The 14,549-nt window shown below is 40.5% G+C and overlaps 1 protein-coding gene across 1 annotated transcript in view; it reads right to left on the reverse strand.

Annotated features, from left to right (window-relative positions):
* Nucleotides 1-1,095: 1,095 nt before the first annotated feature.
* LOC139721744 (protogenin B-like) overlaps nt 1,096-14,549 on the reverse strand; it is a 44,915-nt gene continuing 31,461 nt past the window's right edge. Inside the window, exons 4-7 of the mRNA XM_071633066.1 lie at nt 7,979-8,259; nt 4,484-4,642; nt 3,286-3,573; nt 1,096-1,256 (exon numbers count right to left, since the gene is read on the reverse strand). Of these exons, the coding sequence (XP_071489167.1) occupies nt 1,096-1,256; nt 3,286-3,573; nt 4,484-4,642; nt 7,979-8,259 (889 nt within the window). The remainder of the gene's footprint in view (nt 1,257-3,285; nt 3,574-4,483; nt 4,643-7,978; nt 8,260-14,549) is intronic.

Raw genomic sequence — 14,549 nt, forward strand, 5'->3', positions numbered from 1 at the left:
AAAATTGTTAAAGGGGAGCTCTAGACCAGTTAAAAATCATTCTGAAAAATGAGAGTAAAAGTTTATGAGTGACATTTGATCAAAATCACATGAAAATTAGGGCAGTTATTAAATTTTTGCAAAAATAGTTCTGGAACAGTTGATATGAATATGCATATGAGTGAGCTGATGATGTCAGCACCTCACGATTTTCCATCGATTGTGTACAAAGTATTGATGAATATTCAATTTTTCTGCTAAAAAACTGTAAAATATATTATTATCCCTGGCTGAATTATTTTCAAATAATGATCAGTAAGTAGGCCATAAGACTGAGCAAAGATGTTTGAACAAAAATACACTTCCAAGATTTTGTGTGCAAACTGTACAGCAAATTGTGAGGGCATGACATCACCTTACTTATTAGCATTTTCATATTGACTGATGGAGAAGTGTTTTGCAAGTTGTATCAGTGAAACTTCACACTTTCATGACTTCCTTAATCTTTATCCAATTTTGATCAAATCTTCACCTCTCTTTGCACAGAGGGTAATACAGTGTATTGGAGTACTTCCAAGGTAAATAGATTTACAGGGATGTCAGGTCATTTTTTTTTTTTTTTTTTTTTGTTCCCAATGTGCATCACACCCCATACAATATGATCTTGAGTGAGAGATAACTTTGCCCCCCAAACTGCTTCAAACAGGCAATCTATCAAAATTTATTGCAAACCGAAAGTTTTCAGGCGAACGTATGTAACACTGGACTGACATCTGTGTACCAACATTATGAAGGTCACATAAAAATGTTAAATGAAAATTTGTTTTTCAACTGAATAGCCTGTTACTGATTAAAAAAGATAATAACAGCCCTTAAATTCTATTAAAAACTGTGTTTTATGCCATTTCCAGACTTACTGGTAAATGTATGTGACAATTTTGTCATGCCATTTCATGTTTCATGATGCGTATGCTTCAGGTTTCGTAGTATCCTTGGCATTGTGTACTGATCACTGTTTGCTTTGTCTGATACACCATTTCTGCACATCATGGCACGCCTTGCAACCACCCACCTCACCCCGCATAACTTCCTAAGTGAGCTGCTAATGGGATTCTTCTATTCAGCATCTGGCAATGCATGGAACTCACCTGGTGTTGGGTAGTAATATATAGAGTAGCTCAACACTGCAGGGTCCACCACTTGCTTCCACTTCACTATAACAGATGTGCTGTCATTTACAAACACAGTCACATTGGTGGGTACAGGTGGACGAGTTTCTGTTCAGTGACAAAAATATACAGATTAACACAGGGGTACATTGGTAAATGCATAAACACATCAAAGGTGTCCAAAACCACTAGTGAAAAGTACATGCTACAATCCAGCATATTAGCATCACACTGATTGAAGGACATGTCATCTTGCTTGCATTCAGCAGATTATTGCAAGTGTATAAAATGTTTCTTTGGGGGTCTTCATTTTGTTTTTCGACAACTGCCATAAGAAAGAAGGAATAATAGATAGTCTTTCCAGCAACCAAAACGTTCAGTCAGGAAGGTATTATTTCCCTTCAAAAATGAAGGGGAAAATGCTGCTTGTGAAAAAGAAAACATGACTTCTTCAATGCAAAAATTCAAAGGAGGACAATAATAAAAACAGTAACAGTGCATTTATATAGCACAAACATACATGTTAAAATGCGCTTTACAATGATATCATTAATGAAACACAAAAGTTTTTAGACATTTCTTGAAGAAGGTGAGATAACAGAAAATGCAGCACTGAGCGCATCACACAATTTGATGAAGAAAGAAGAAAATTGCAACTGATTGACAAATTGCCCTACCTCGACGTAAATAAGCACTGAATTGATCAGTGTTTTAGTAGTAGCCATGATAAAAAATCATGGGCGTACATACTCGAGCAGGATTCGAACCTACGACCTCCTGATCACCGGACAGGCGTCATCTCCACTAGACCACCGAGCTTTCGCCCGACAGCAAGTGTTGGTTCTAATCCTTATAGCACGCAGCAGGAACTGCTTTGTTATTCAAATTCATGAAAATTCTTCCGTCGAGATGTTTTCATTGCAACTGATTGACAAATTGCCCTACCTCGACGTAAATAAGCACTGAATTGATCAGTGTTTTAGTAGTAGCCATGATAAAAAATCATGGGCGTACATACTCGAGCAGGATTCGAACCTACGACCTCCTGATCACCGGACAGGCGTCATCTCCACTAGACCACCGAGCTTTCGCCTGAAAGCAAGTGTTGGTTCTAATCCTTATAGCACGCAGCGGGAACTGCTTTGTTATTCAAATTCATGAAAATTCTTCCGTCGAGATGTTTTCATTGCAACTGATTGACAAATTGCCCTACCTCGACGTAAATAAGCACTGAATTGATCATTGTTTTAGTAGTAGCCATGATAAAAAAATCATGGGCGTACATACTCGAGCAGGATTCGAACCTACGACCTCCTGATCACCGGACAGGCGTCATCTCCACTAGACCACCGAGCTTTCGCCCGACAGCAAGTGTTGGTTCTAATCCTTATAGCACGCAGCGGGTACTGCTTTGTTATTCAAATTCACGAAAATTCTTCCGTCAAGATGTTTTCAACATTGTTTTCATGTTTTCAACACTGATCAATTCAGTGCTTATTTACGTCGAGGTAGGGCAATTTGTCAATCAGTTGCAATGAAAACATCTCGACGGAAGAATTTTCATGAATTTGAATAACAAAGCAGTACTCGCTGCGTGCTATAAGGATTAGAACCAACACTTGCTGTCGGGCGAAAGCTCGGTGGTCTAGTGGAGATGACGCCTGTCCGGTGATCAGGAGGTCGTAGGTTCGAATCCTGCTCGAGTATGTACGCCCATGATTTTTTATCATGGCTACTACTAAAACATTGATCAATTCAGTGCTTATTTACGTCGAGGTAGGGCAATTTGTCAATCAGTTGCAATGAAAACATCTCGACGGAAGGTTTTCATGAATTTGAAGAAGAAAATTGATTTAAAAAAAAAAACAGTGAAATGAGAGATTACTTGTGATGTGGATTCTCAGTTACTGGTCTGAATTTGGGGGATCTTTGGGGGTTTTTTTTAGGATTGGATGTAGAGATATAGGCTGGCATAAGTTTGCTGTGCATATCACCAAATATATTAGAACAATTCCAAGTGTGATAAATGGAAATACAATATTACAGAGAGAAATAAAGCAGTGAACCCATGGCTTTAAAAGGGAGAATTATTAGATATCCACATCTACAAGCTGTTAACAAGAGGCGTCTCCCTTACCAGGTAACTTGAGGGTGTAGTACATGCCACTCCACACGGTGCCAAAGTCGTTGGTGGCAAAGCACTGGTAGAAGCCCTCGTCTTGCGGCATAGATGACCAGATGTGGAGTTCTGCAATGCCCCCTGGCTGATGGTACATGCTGATGCGACCAGGGCCAGTTACCTCCTCTCCATTGTGGAACCACTGGACATGAGGAGTGGGGGAGCCTGTCACGTTGCAAACGATTCTGACCATCGCGTTCTCAATTCGCACAAGGTCAGTCATAGGCGAGAGGAAACGAGGTGGACCTAGACATCAAGTGCAGCAAAAACAAGGCAAATGTCAGTACTCTTCTGCAACTTCCCTTGCAAAACCAAGATTTAAGTACTGTATACCCCATATATTTAGCAAGTCTAATTTTTCTTATAATGGGGCTTCCTAACAATTTTGCTAGCGGTTGAATTCGCGATCGTAGAGTTCAATGGATGGAGAAAAGCATGCATGCATGTCTAATTCATGCAAAGATCACTGCTAATACTTTTGCATTTTGTACAATTTTTGAAATCACCAGACTTGCTAAATTCACATAATAAAAGCCCCTTGGAATATATGGCATGTACAGTACATTTATGTACATCATTGCTGTTAAAAATTCTCCCCAACCCTCAACATGCTTCTCAAATCCACCTTTCAGTCCACATAATTGCGGAGGTTATGTGGCAAGCAACATGCTTCTAATAACCACAGAAACTAATTCTTGTTCACGCTCTCAAAATTTGGGCTGCCCTGGCAAGCATATTGCAGACAATTGCTTAGTCCCATACTGACCACCTCTTACATCTAAGTAACCACCAGAGCCTGGTCTGATTTCAAACAGCATTTCTCATTACTTATAGGGATCATTTCTTTCATCATCCTGAACTATCCTAATTGAATCCAAGATAAAAAAGTAGCATATCTTCGATCTACTCAACTCATGTATGCTTTGTCAGCAATCACACAATACCTTATCTGATACAAAAAACCCTACAAAGACTCCAAATTCTTTGATGGTCAGAGAGATCAATATTCATGACAGACAATAAATTCAAAGAGGCAGTTACATAACATAGGATGACAGAGAGAAACAAACACCAGCATGTTCTTAATGTTAGGTTGTTACAAATGTTTTCTCTTTTATCATGCAGCTCACAAGGAAAGGTTCAGAGACTGACTTACCTAAAACAGTGAGAGCTGCCGAAGCAGAGTCCACTTCTCCAGAGCTGGTGTCTTCCACCTGGCACCGATAGACAGCGCTGTCATTGACAGTGACATTCCTTATCAACAAGTTATGCAGGCCAAGTACAGTGCTTCTCTGCCAAGGAATAGGCCTACCATCTGAGGTTATACAAAGAAATAATAAGAAAGTTGGCTACAGCAGTACATATTATATCCACACTCAAATACTTTATACTCACATACCCACCCACATATACACACCTAGTATATCTTAACATAGATAACATTAAGCAACTCAACTGTTATTGTAACTGCTATCACTTGACCGAGACATCCAAGATCAAGTACACAATGTAGCCAAATATCTCTGCCCATCATTAGTGCTTGCATGTCGGCTATTTCATGCCTCTCAATCTCATACAATGCTATCAATATAGTTCAGAGATCTCCTCCTTATGTGTGGGCAAGGATAGTCTCTGGGAAATTACATCAGACATGATTTGTTCCTTGGCATGAATATTCAAATTTTACTTTTTATCTGATATGCTTTGAATTTAAAGCAACTCATTTACCTGCCAAAGCACTATCATGTGCAAAGTTGCATGAAAGTTTGAAAAGATTTTCATTTGAACTGAGAACAAAGATGCTTGTTCATGGTCGGCTTTTCTTCATCTACTTCCTATTTATTTCTTGGAACATTACAGAAACATGCATGACATGTAACAATTTCCACCTTACTCTTTGAATTCCTTTGAGCCATACCATTTTCTGCACATATTTCTAGTGTCAACTTATACCAACTTGTCATGACACACGAATCTGAGTCCCTCATGATCATTCTCATTATATTGTTGAAACAAGATGTACTCCAAATATGCAGATTGACATTCCCTGCAAAGGACGTAATGTCTCTGGCATATACCATCACAACAATGGAGATTATACATTGTGTAATGAGGAACATTCTGGGGTTTCAAATCCTAACAAATGTGACAGAGTAGTTAAAAAATGGTAAGAACCACCTTGGCATATATGTACATTTGTTTTCATTTCAAGGGAGAATTTAATTTGCTTATCTTGAGGCATACAAACTGTATCTTCTGTAGAGATTCTGTTTTCCTATCATCAAACTGATTCATCTTAATTCCTTCTTAGAATGAAATAAATTTCTTTCATCAGGCCATTTCCCTCTCTTGAACCCTTTTTACTGCCCCCACAAAATAAAAAAAAAAAGAAAAAAGAAAAAAAGAAACAGTATCTGCCTGTGATATTACCTCAATGTTCTACATTGCTGACACACATTGGATGATAGTAAGCATACTGACAAAATCTGGCAGGATTCATATCTATATCCTCCCCTCTTCAAACCCCTCGCCCCCCCCCCCCCTTCCCCCTCTCCCCTCTGCCCCCCCCCCCCCCCCCAAAAAAAAAGCATGACAACAATATTAATTCCTAACCCTATGCCTTGGCCTTGCCATAAATCAGTTGTTCCTTTGACCTATGGGAGTGTAACCAATAACTATGCTTCAGTCAAGTTCACTCTCCGCACCTCCCACTCTTTACATGGGACACCTGTTGGCTTGTCCAATCACCATGAATCAAAGGGGATTGTTTATGTACAATCCCATTTTGCCTCTCCGTGCTCTTTTGCACTCATTCTATCACCCCCCCCCCCCTTCTCTCTCCCTCTCTCATTTATGCAGTAGCAGTTATGTGTAGCTCTCTGTAACAGTGAATCACTAAAGCTGAAGGTAGATAGAAATTAGAATAAACTGACAGCAAGGATCCTATACAATGTATGTGCCTTGTGGCATTTTGAAAAAGGGGCCTAAAAATCTGACTTCTAAGTTTGAATAGGTTAGCACTTGAGATTAAACTTTTATTGAAAGAGGCAGACATTAATTCTCTCAAGTGTGCTTTAACAATATTAATAATATTAGTCTATGGTGGTGATAAATGTGATTATTTTTTACTTTTCAATGAAGATAATGATTTCAAAAATATGTTTATTCTCACTACTCCCTATAGATCTTTCATAATGACAGGAACATATCACTGGGTATAAGTATTGTGTTTTTTTTTTTCATGATTTGTTTGACGGGAAAGCCATCACCTATGCAAAACAATTCAAGAAGCTACATTTTTGTCACATTTTCTGTCTATGTTTTCTGCCAGCACAAGTTATGTGAGTAATGAGAGCAATACAGCAACTTCCATTATCATGTAATTCTATAATCTAATATATAATATCTGGGATAAGTTCCCAACTTTTGGTAAAGTGTATCAACACTTGTAGTAGCAATCTCTGCACATGTAATACACATTTGGCAAGAATTGTGTCACAGGGCCTAGCATATAATACATTGGTACGAAAATACATGTTTTGAGCAAGAGTATTCACAACACCTTTACCACACATCTTGATATTATCATTTTCCCCCAATTTATCACAAATAGAAGAGATTTCATCAAAAAGGTAAACTGAGCTGTTCTAATATTTTTGAACAAGCCCCATTCATATTCAAAATGACAAAAGCACACACAACCAATGCTGTTTCACACTGACATTGGTTGGAGTGACACAAGCAAGGAGCTCGTCTGAACACAAACCTCCTGCATGGTACACGTCATGGCCCCCATGTCATGCTCAGCACTGTGGACTAGTGCTCAATGCATTCTTGAAATCTGACTCGACCTCAACCAATCTTGTGGAAACTTCAAATAGATGAACATCAACAATATTTCCCTGCCTTCTGTTCTATGCGTGGGACAAGTTTTCATTGAAGCATGTAATATGCTACATCTTTCCATCCAATAAAGTTCAGACCTCTCCTTCAAGCATACAATTGTATGTCCTCACAACTGTCTGTATTCTACATGTAAGATCACACTGACTTAAATATGCACTGATGCAAATTTCTTTTTTAAATCACTGATCATCTTGTCCCTTAATCTTGCCAACCTACTGTAGTCTGTGTATCAACAGCTTAAATCTATTTCAGAATATAAAAATGAAAATAACAAGAAATAATAAGAAAATCTACTCTATCACCACATCATCTCTCCCTTCTCCATCAAAGTTCTAGTTTATCTATAGATGGAGATTCCTAAAAATCATTTTTTTTCCCCTAAAGACACAAATTTTGCAATGATTTTCAAAATGCAACAAGATTTCCAAATGCTCCTTCATGACTTGTTTCTTTACAGAGTTTCATGCATCTTTTGGGACCAAATTTCTGCCAATCCCATCCACAGATGCAGTGTCAGATTAAATTTTACAGTCACTACTTTACACTCATCTACTTTGTACACTTCAAACCACATAGTGAAGAGAGATGACTGGTTACCTGTCATTTCACTGATTGATTTCAACCTTGTCTTTAAGCGTATGATGTGGTTTTTGGTAAACAATGCTGTACCCTGGGCCATGATGGTACCATGCAACCCAGGGTACAGCACAGTGCATCAGTTATAAACAAGTGGCAAATTTCTCACCTGTTCTATTCCAGCTAACTTCCATCCGTTCCTCCCTCCACAACAGACACTCCAGGACTGCATCACTTCCCACTACAGCCTTTGTGGTGGAGGGGGGAACCTTGATACCCCACTGATCTTGGCCTGCCGGAGTTGGATCCACAACAGTGACAGTTGCTGTGTGGATACTAGTTCTACTGGCCCCATATTGGTTGCTAGCCCTGCAGCTGTACTGGCCCGAGTCCCCATGACTAGCCGAGGTAATATGTAGGATGGCACTACCCGCCAATAGTTGGGTTACTCTAGAAGATACAAAGAAGGCATGAATGCATTCACAATCCAATATTAACAACAACAAACAAAATCAAATTAATAGAATGGTAGATGCTTCAACAGATCGGACCTGAAATGAGAGAGAAAATGAATTTACATTTTCCTATTTTTTACAGAATCAGTGATACTAGCCATAGCCATATACTGTAAACGTCATATTTTCGCGCGATTAATTTTTCGCGCTGAGCGGCTCGAAAACATATTCGCGGGTTCTTAAATTCGCGCTCCGCAGCGGGTTAATACACAGTCGCTGTTTTCATCCAGCGATGCCAGCGTACGATAAGCGACGTAGCGAGCGGCGCGAGTGCGAGTACAAGCGCTCAAGTGCGTGCATGTACAATGTATTTTACTCGATACATGTACTGTAGGACTAGTACTGTAGTCGCGGGGATGTAGCACACCCATAGAGATATATACTAAGAACACTAGAGGGCGGACTCCGTAAAATCCCTGTGACCGATAGAAGGAGGCGTTCGCCATTTTGGTCCGGGCAAATTTCGACTAGCGACCGTACCGATAACGTGTAGCGCTATAGCGAAGCATGCAGGGGGAGATCGACGACGGGATGCAACGGCAGTAGGCTAGCATCTATGCCAAGGTCTCCATCGGAGTTTGGAAATCGAAAATGTTCCTAAATTCGCAAATTCTACTTTAAGTAGCATAGATCTATGTTGCAAAATGCCTGGTTCATGTGCTGCTTTTGGATGAGAAACAGGAGAAAAGAGACTGGTGAAAAGAAGGGGAGCTGAGTTTCCTTTCACAAGTAACTAAAATTACATTTATAGTGTGTGTTAAACAGATTGATTCAAGACAAAAAAAAAGAAAAAGAAAAGAAAAGGTCTTGCAAAATTTGTCAGGGGCACTCCGCCCTCCCTCAGCTATTCTCGATCTATTGCTACTATATATAGATAGCTAATACAGTACATAACTATATGCAAGGTCGGCGGAACGGGGGGGGGGGTGAGGGGGGATTTGCCCCATTTCCAAAATAAAAACAAAAAAACCTCCCCTTTTTAAAGTTTAAAAAGTGTTCTTTTCTAAGTGCCCTATTTGGCCCTTGAGCCCCCCCCCCCCCCCCCCCGCCCCCCCCCCCCCCCCCCCCAAAAAAAAATCGTTCCTCCACCCTTTGCTATACCAGCAGTTAATTTCACTATGGTGATAGTGTGAGAAAAGCTCAGAATAATATATATGCCTGGTGACAGGACATACAATGTATTATGCTCCGGCATTGATATCTTTCTGAAAATAGAATTAGCATCACGGGTCTGAGCTATTTGGCTTTTGGTTCAAGGCAGGGTGAGGATTTAGGGTTCGGGTGTTATGATTTGGGTTAGGGTTTATGTAAGCTTCAACATTAGCTTTTTGAGCTTGAACATAATATGTCATGGAACCTATATGCCTACACGTTACAAAAATGATTTGTTATTTCATTTCCACCACCACCACCACCACCAAAAAAAAAAAAGAAATACAATGAAACACTCGCATACACAGATAGGACTATAGAATGCAGTCCCCTCATACAGAACAAATATAATAGCAAAAAAAAAAATACAAAAATTGACAGTATACTGTATCACAAGGGGCATCCGGCTGTCTAGAGACCAAGAGAACCCTTTTTATTGCATGGACCATGGTCGTGTTGGTCGGCTTGAAAGTATTACCTCGTTGAGAATAAAGTAAAATTTTGTTTGATTTTCATTTTCTTTACCACTCATAAGAGATTGCTAGCAACTTAAATTTTTGAGTTGTTTCCTTCTCTCATCTCCGACCCCCTCATCTTCTTGCCGACAGCCAATACGTGTTTGAGCGCTTGTTGTACGTGTTTACGTGTCCACCACTACTGCGCTGCCCGGACGCGATGTTTGTTTTTGCCCGGACAAAGATGGCGCGCGGCCTCTTCATCTCGGCACACGAGCACTGCGTACGCGCCACACGCAGTCCGCGCTCTAGTATATTATTAGTATACATCTCTATGAGCACACCAATCGGCCGTGGGCTTGGTGCGTGCGGTGCGTGCGATGATACTGCTATATGCGTAAACATGTCTGTACTACGTAGCAGTATCATCGACGAAGCGCACCAGGCCGTTCAAAATGTGCATAGAAAATTGCGAAGATATATTCGCGCGTTTTTGAATTCGCGCTAGCCGAACGTAGCGCGAAATCCGCGAAAATTAATGTACCGCGAAAATTTCCACGTTTACAGTATTCAAATTGGCAGAGTGAACAATGTCATCACTTCACACATCTCCCATTTAACTGAACACAAAGAAATCATCAATATAAAATTTCCTTTTTTAAATGAAATCAATAGGAGTAATTTGTATCCTTCGTCTCAGATTATTGCAGCAATGACTTAACTAGGAGAAAGAGCTTGTACTATCAAAATCATCAAAACCATGACCAAATATTTCTCTGACAGGAGACTTTTATCGAGATGACATCAATGCCTTTTCCAATTTGTCTGTAAGGTTGCAATCGATGTCCATACTCTGAAACATGTGAAACTTCAAAATTCCACAACTTTCTTATTCCATGACATAGATTTTCATACCTCTTGTATTCTGTGGGTCTGAGTTTACTCTGGCTGCGTTCATGCGAAACTAGAATTGCGTTTCTAAACACGTTTAGTCGCTAAACGTGTTTAGTTGCGTTGCGTTCATGCGATTTTTCCATTTAAACGCGTTTCAAAACGCCGATCTGAAACGCAGAAAATAGGGCGTTTTGAATCATGATTCTGCCAGAATCACGATCGCAGAAACCGCATGAACGCAACCGTGATTTCAATCATGATTCTATGACGTCATTGTGCGTTGTGCGCATGCGTGTCTCGAGGGGTATCCCACAGCTTCTTGCTCTGTTCGCGCGCTTGTGTACGTCTTATGAATCGTGTGTTTCGGTACCATACTTGCATTTATTTGTTTACATCAACGCCATACACCGATTCTATGCTAGTATCTAACGTTAGCTGTTTAATATAATAGAAAGATTAAACGAGAACTTACCTGTTCGAAGCTTTAATCTCGATTCTATTAAGTAATAGGAGGGTGATATTACGTCAGGAGAGCCCGCCATGTGTGCATGCGCAGTAGAACCAATTTTCGAAGAGTGAAAAATGGATTGTCACTAGATGAAAGATAACGGGAACTTGCAATCCTGTTCGAAACAAAGCCGACTTACACTCCTGTTAGAACAGCAGGGTGGGTGTGGAGAAGACGTAATATCACCCTCCTATTACTTAATAGAATCGAGATTAAAGCTTCGAACAGGTAAGTTCTCGTTTAATCTTTCTATTCTATTGCGTAATACTCGTTAGATATTACGTCAGGAGACTTTAAAGCCTGTGACGATACATTTTTCCCCCAGACGTAACATAAATGTTATGTGAATAACTGAAGCACCTACCAAGAGGTCATTAGTTTTCTGCTACACGAGTGACAGCCTGCGAAAAGCTCATTTTGGCGTCTTTTGGCTTATTGTAGAAACGTCGAAACGTTCGTTCGTTTGACCATCCAGCCTGTTCAAGTACTGCAGTCACTGGTACATCACCCCTGGTTGCGGCTGAAGTTGATGCTGCTCGAGTGCTATGCGCTTTGTACTTATCAGTGTTGATACCTGCTGATGTAAGCACTTCCTTCAGCCAACGAGCAATAGTTTGTGATGATACCCTTTTGTGGGGTTTCTTGTAGCTGATGAATAGCTGTCGTTCATCCCCCCTGAGCATACTTGTTCTCTCAATATACTCTCTGAGGTACCTTACTACGCATAGGCGTCTGTCTGGAGGATAAGATTCCAGGGTAACCGAAAACCCAACATTCCCTGGTCGGTTCTGCTTGATCAGTTTTTCAAAGTGAAAGGTAATTGAATTGTTTCTCAATTGCAAATGATCAAGATCCATGAATTTCAGAGACTGAATCCTTTGCGCTGAAGTCAAAGCAATGATCATGCACAGTTTTAATGTTAATTTCTTCATAGACAGCGACTTTGCTGGTGACATAATACGCAACAATCTAAAAACAGGACCAACATCCCAGATTTCTTTGTATCTGGGCAAGGGAGTCCGTAGGTGAAAAACTCCTTTCAGGAACCGACAGACTAAGGGATGTGTACCAACTGTACACGAAGCGTCATTTAGTGTCAAGAAAGATGATAAAGCACTGCGAGCTTGGTTTATGGTGCTGTAAGCTGCATTTTCCACATGATAGAGTTTACTGAGGAATTTGAGGACATCCGTAACATCCGCATAGTAGCAGTTGATATTGTTCTCACGGCAAAACTGGTACCATTTTTTAATGTAGATATTGTATTGCGCCTTGGTGGAATCTCTCCAAGAAGCGGCCATGATGTTAATGATGTCCCTCGAAATTCCTTGGTGCTCTAGTGGTGTGCACAAAGCCTGCAACAAAGAAGATCAAGAGTTGCATGTAAGGGATGAGGTGTGTTCGAATTTGGGAGTGTTAGGAGTGTCTTGCTCCTATGAAGCAACATAGGTTTCCCAATTGTCATTTCTCGCAAGAGGGGAAACCATGCTTGACTGGGCCAGTTGGGTACAATGATTAATCCATCTGCATTATCCTCCCTTATTTTTTGCAGGCATTTTGCAATCAGACAAAATGGGGGAAATGCATAGAATTTCAATCCATTCCAATTGAGAGTGAATGCATCGACTGACACTGCTTCTGGGTCAGGCAACCATGAAACATAATTCTGTACTTGCTTATTCAGTCTAGATGCGAATAAATCAATTTCAGGTTCTCCAAATCTAGCAGTGATGGATTGAAAAATGTCCCTGTCAAGCATCCATTCTGTCCGGTCATCAAACTTTCTAGACAAGCGATCTGCTTCTTCGTTTAGTTTGCCTGGCAAATGTGATGCCGTTACCCACACATTGTGATCAATACACCACATCCAAATGTCTCTCGCAATGTTATTACATTCCACTGATTTCATTCCTCCCATATTGTTTATGTAGGAAACTGCAGTGGTGTTATCCGTGCGGATGAGAATGTGCTCATCGTAAGCTCTACTACATAGTGATTGCAGCCCAAATTTTACGGCTAGCAGTTCAAGATAATTTATCTTACTGTCTTTGACATATCTTAACTCCTCTTCATTCCACCTACCCCCTGTGGAATTGTGTAGGTTAGTGGCACCCCAACCACTACCACTTGCGTCTGTACGAATTTCAACAGACGGATTGGGTCTTCTTAGTGGCATGAATGCCGACTGGACATTGGAAACCCACCAAATGAGTTCTTGTTTAGATTCATGTGATAATGACATTCTCCTGTCAAAGTGACCTCTGTGCAATCTTAAGGCAACAACTTTCTCTTTCTCTGTGGCCCTATAAAACAAAGGCCCATACTGGACTGCTGGCGTGGCTGCCACCAGCTTTCCGATCACTTTGGCAACTTGCCTAATTGTAGTGCTTGGGGACAATCTGAGCTCTGAGCAGAGCGTCTTAATTTCATGCATTTTTGCCTCTGGCAATCGAAGAGTCATGTCTTCCGAGTTCAAGATAAAGCCCAAAAATTGGATCACTTTTTGTGGCTGTAGTACAGACTTGTCTGGGTGTACTAGAAATCCTAGGCTTTCTAAGCCCTGAGTGACTGCTTTAACAGAGTTCTTTGTCTGTTCTACTGTGTCCCCAATAATGAGTGTATCATCTAGATAACAAACCACAGTGTGGCCTTGCTGCCTTAACATTGCCAAGAGAGGTTTCAACAATTTCGTGAATAATCGAGGAGCAGTGCTCAAGCCATTAGGCAGGGCCTTATATTGCCAATACTGGCCTTCCCAAACAAATTTGAAGAATTTTCTGTGAGATGGGTGGATGGGGACTGCATAATATGCATCCTGGAGGTCGACTGATGCCATGTAGGCATTTCTTGACAAGAGCTGTGAGGCAGTATGGATATTTTCCATTTTGAAATGTTGGTAAGGTAAATACTTATTCAGATCTGTTAAATCTAGTATGAGGCGTGTACCTCCATTTTTCTTAGGTCTAGAGAAAATATTAGAGACAAAGTCTCCTGTTTCTCTGGAGCATTTTTCAATGACCCCTTTTTCAGACAGTTTATTAATCTCAATGGATAGAGCTCTTCTATCAGTTTCAGAAAGCCTGTAGCTTCTTGGGGGTTTGTTTCTGGATGGTGGCAACGTGGCCGCAAATTCTAGTTTGTAACCATTTATGACCTCTAAAATAGATGGGTCAGATGTAACAGCTCGCCAATTATCCTGAAAGGCATACAGTCGAC

Source organism: Diadema antillarum, unplaced genomic scaffold, assembly GCF_040938485.1.
Source record: "Diadema antillarum isolate AM-2024a unplaced genomic scaffold, OU_Dant_1.0 scf00000149, whole genome shotgun sequence".
Taxonomy (NCBI): Eukaryota; Metazoa; Echinodermata; class Echinoidea; order Diadematoida; family Diadematidae; genus Diadema; species Diadema antillarum.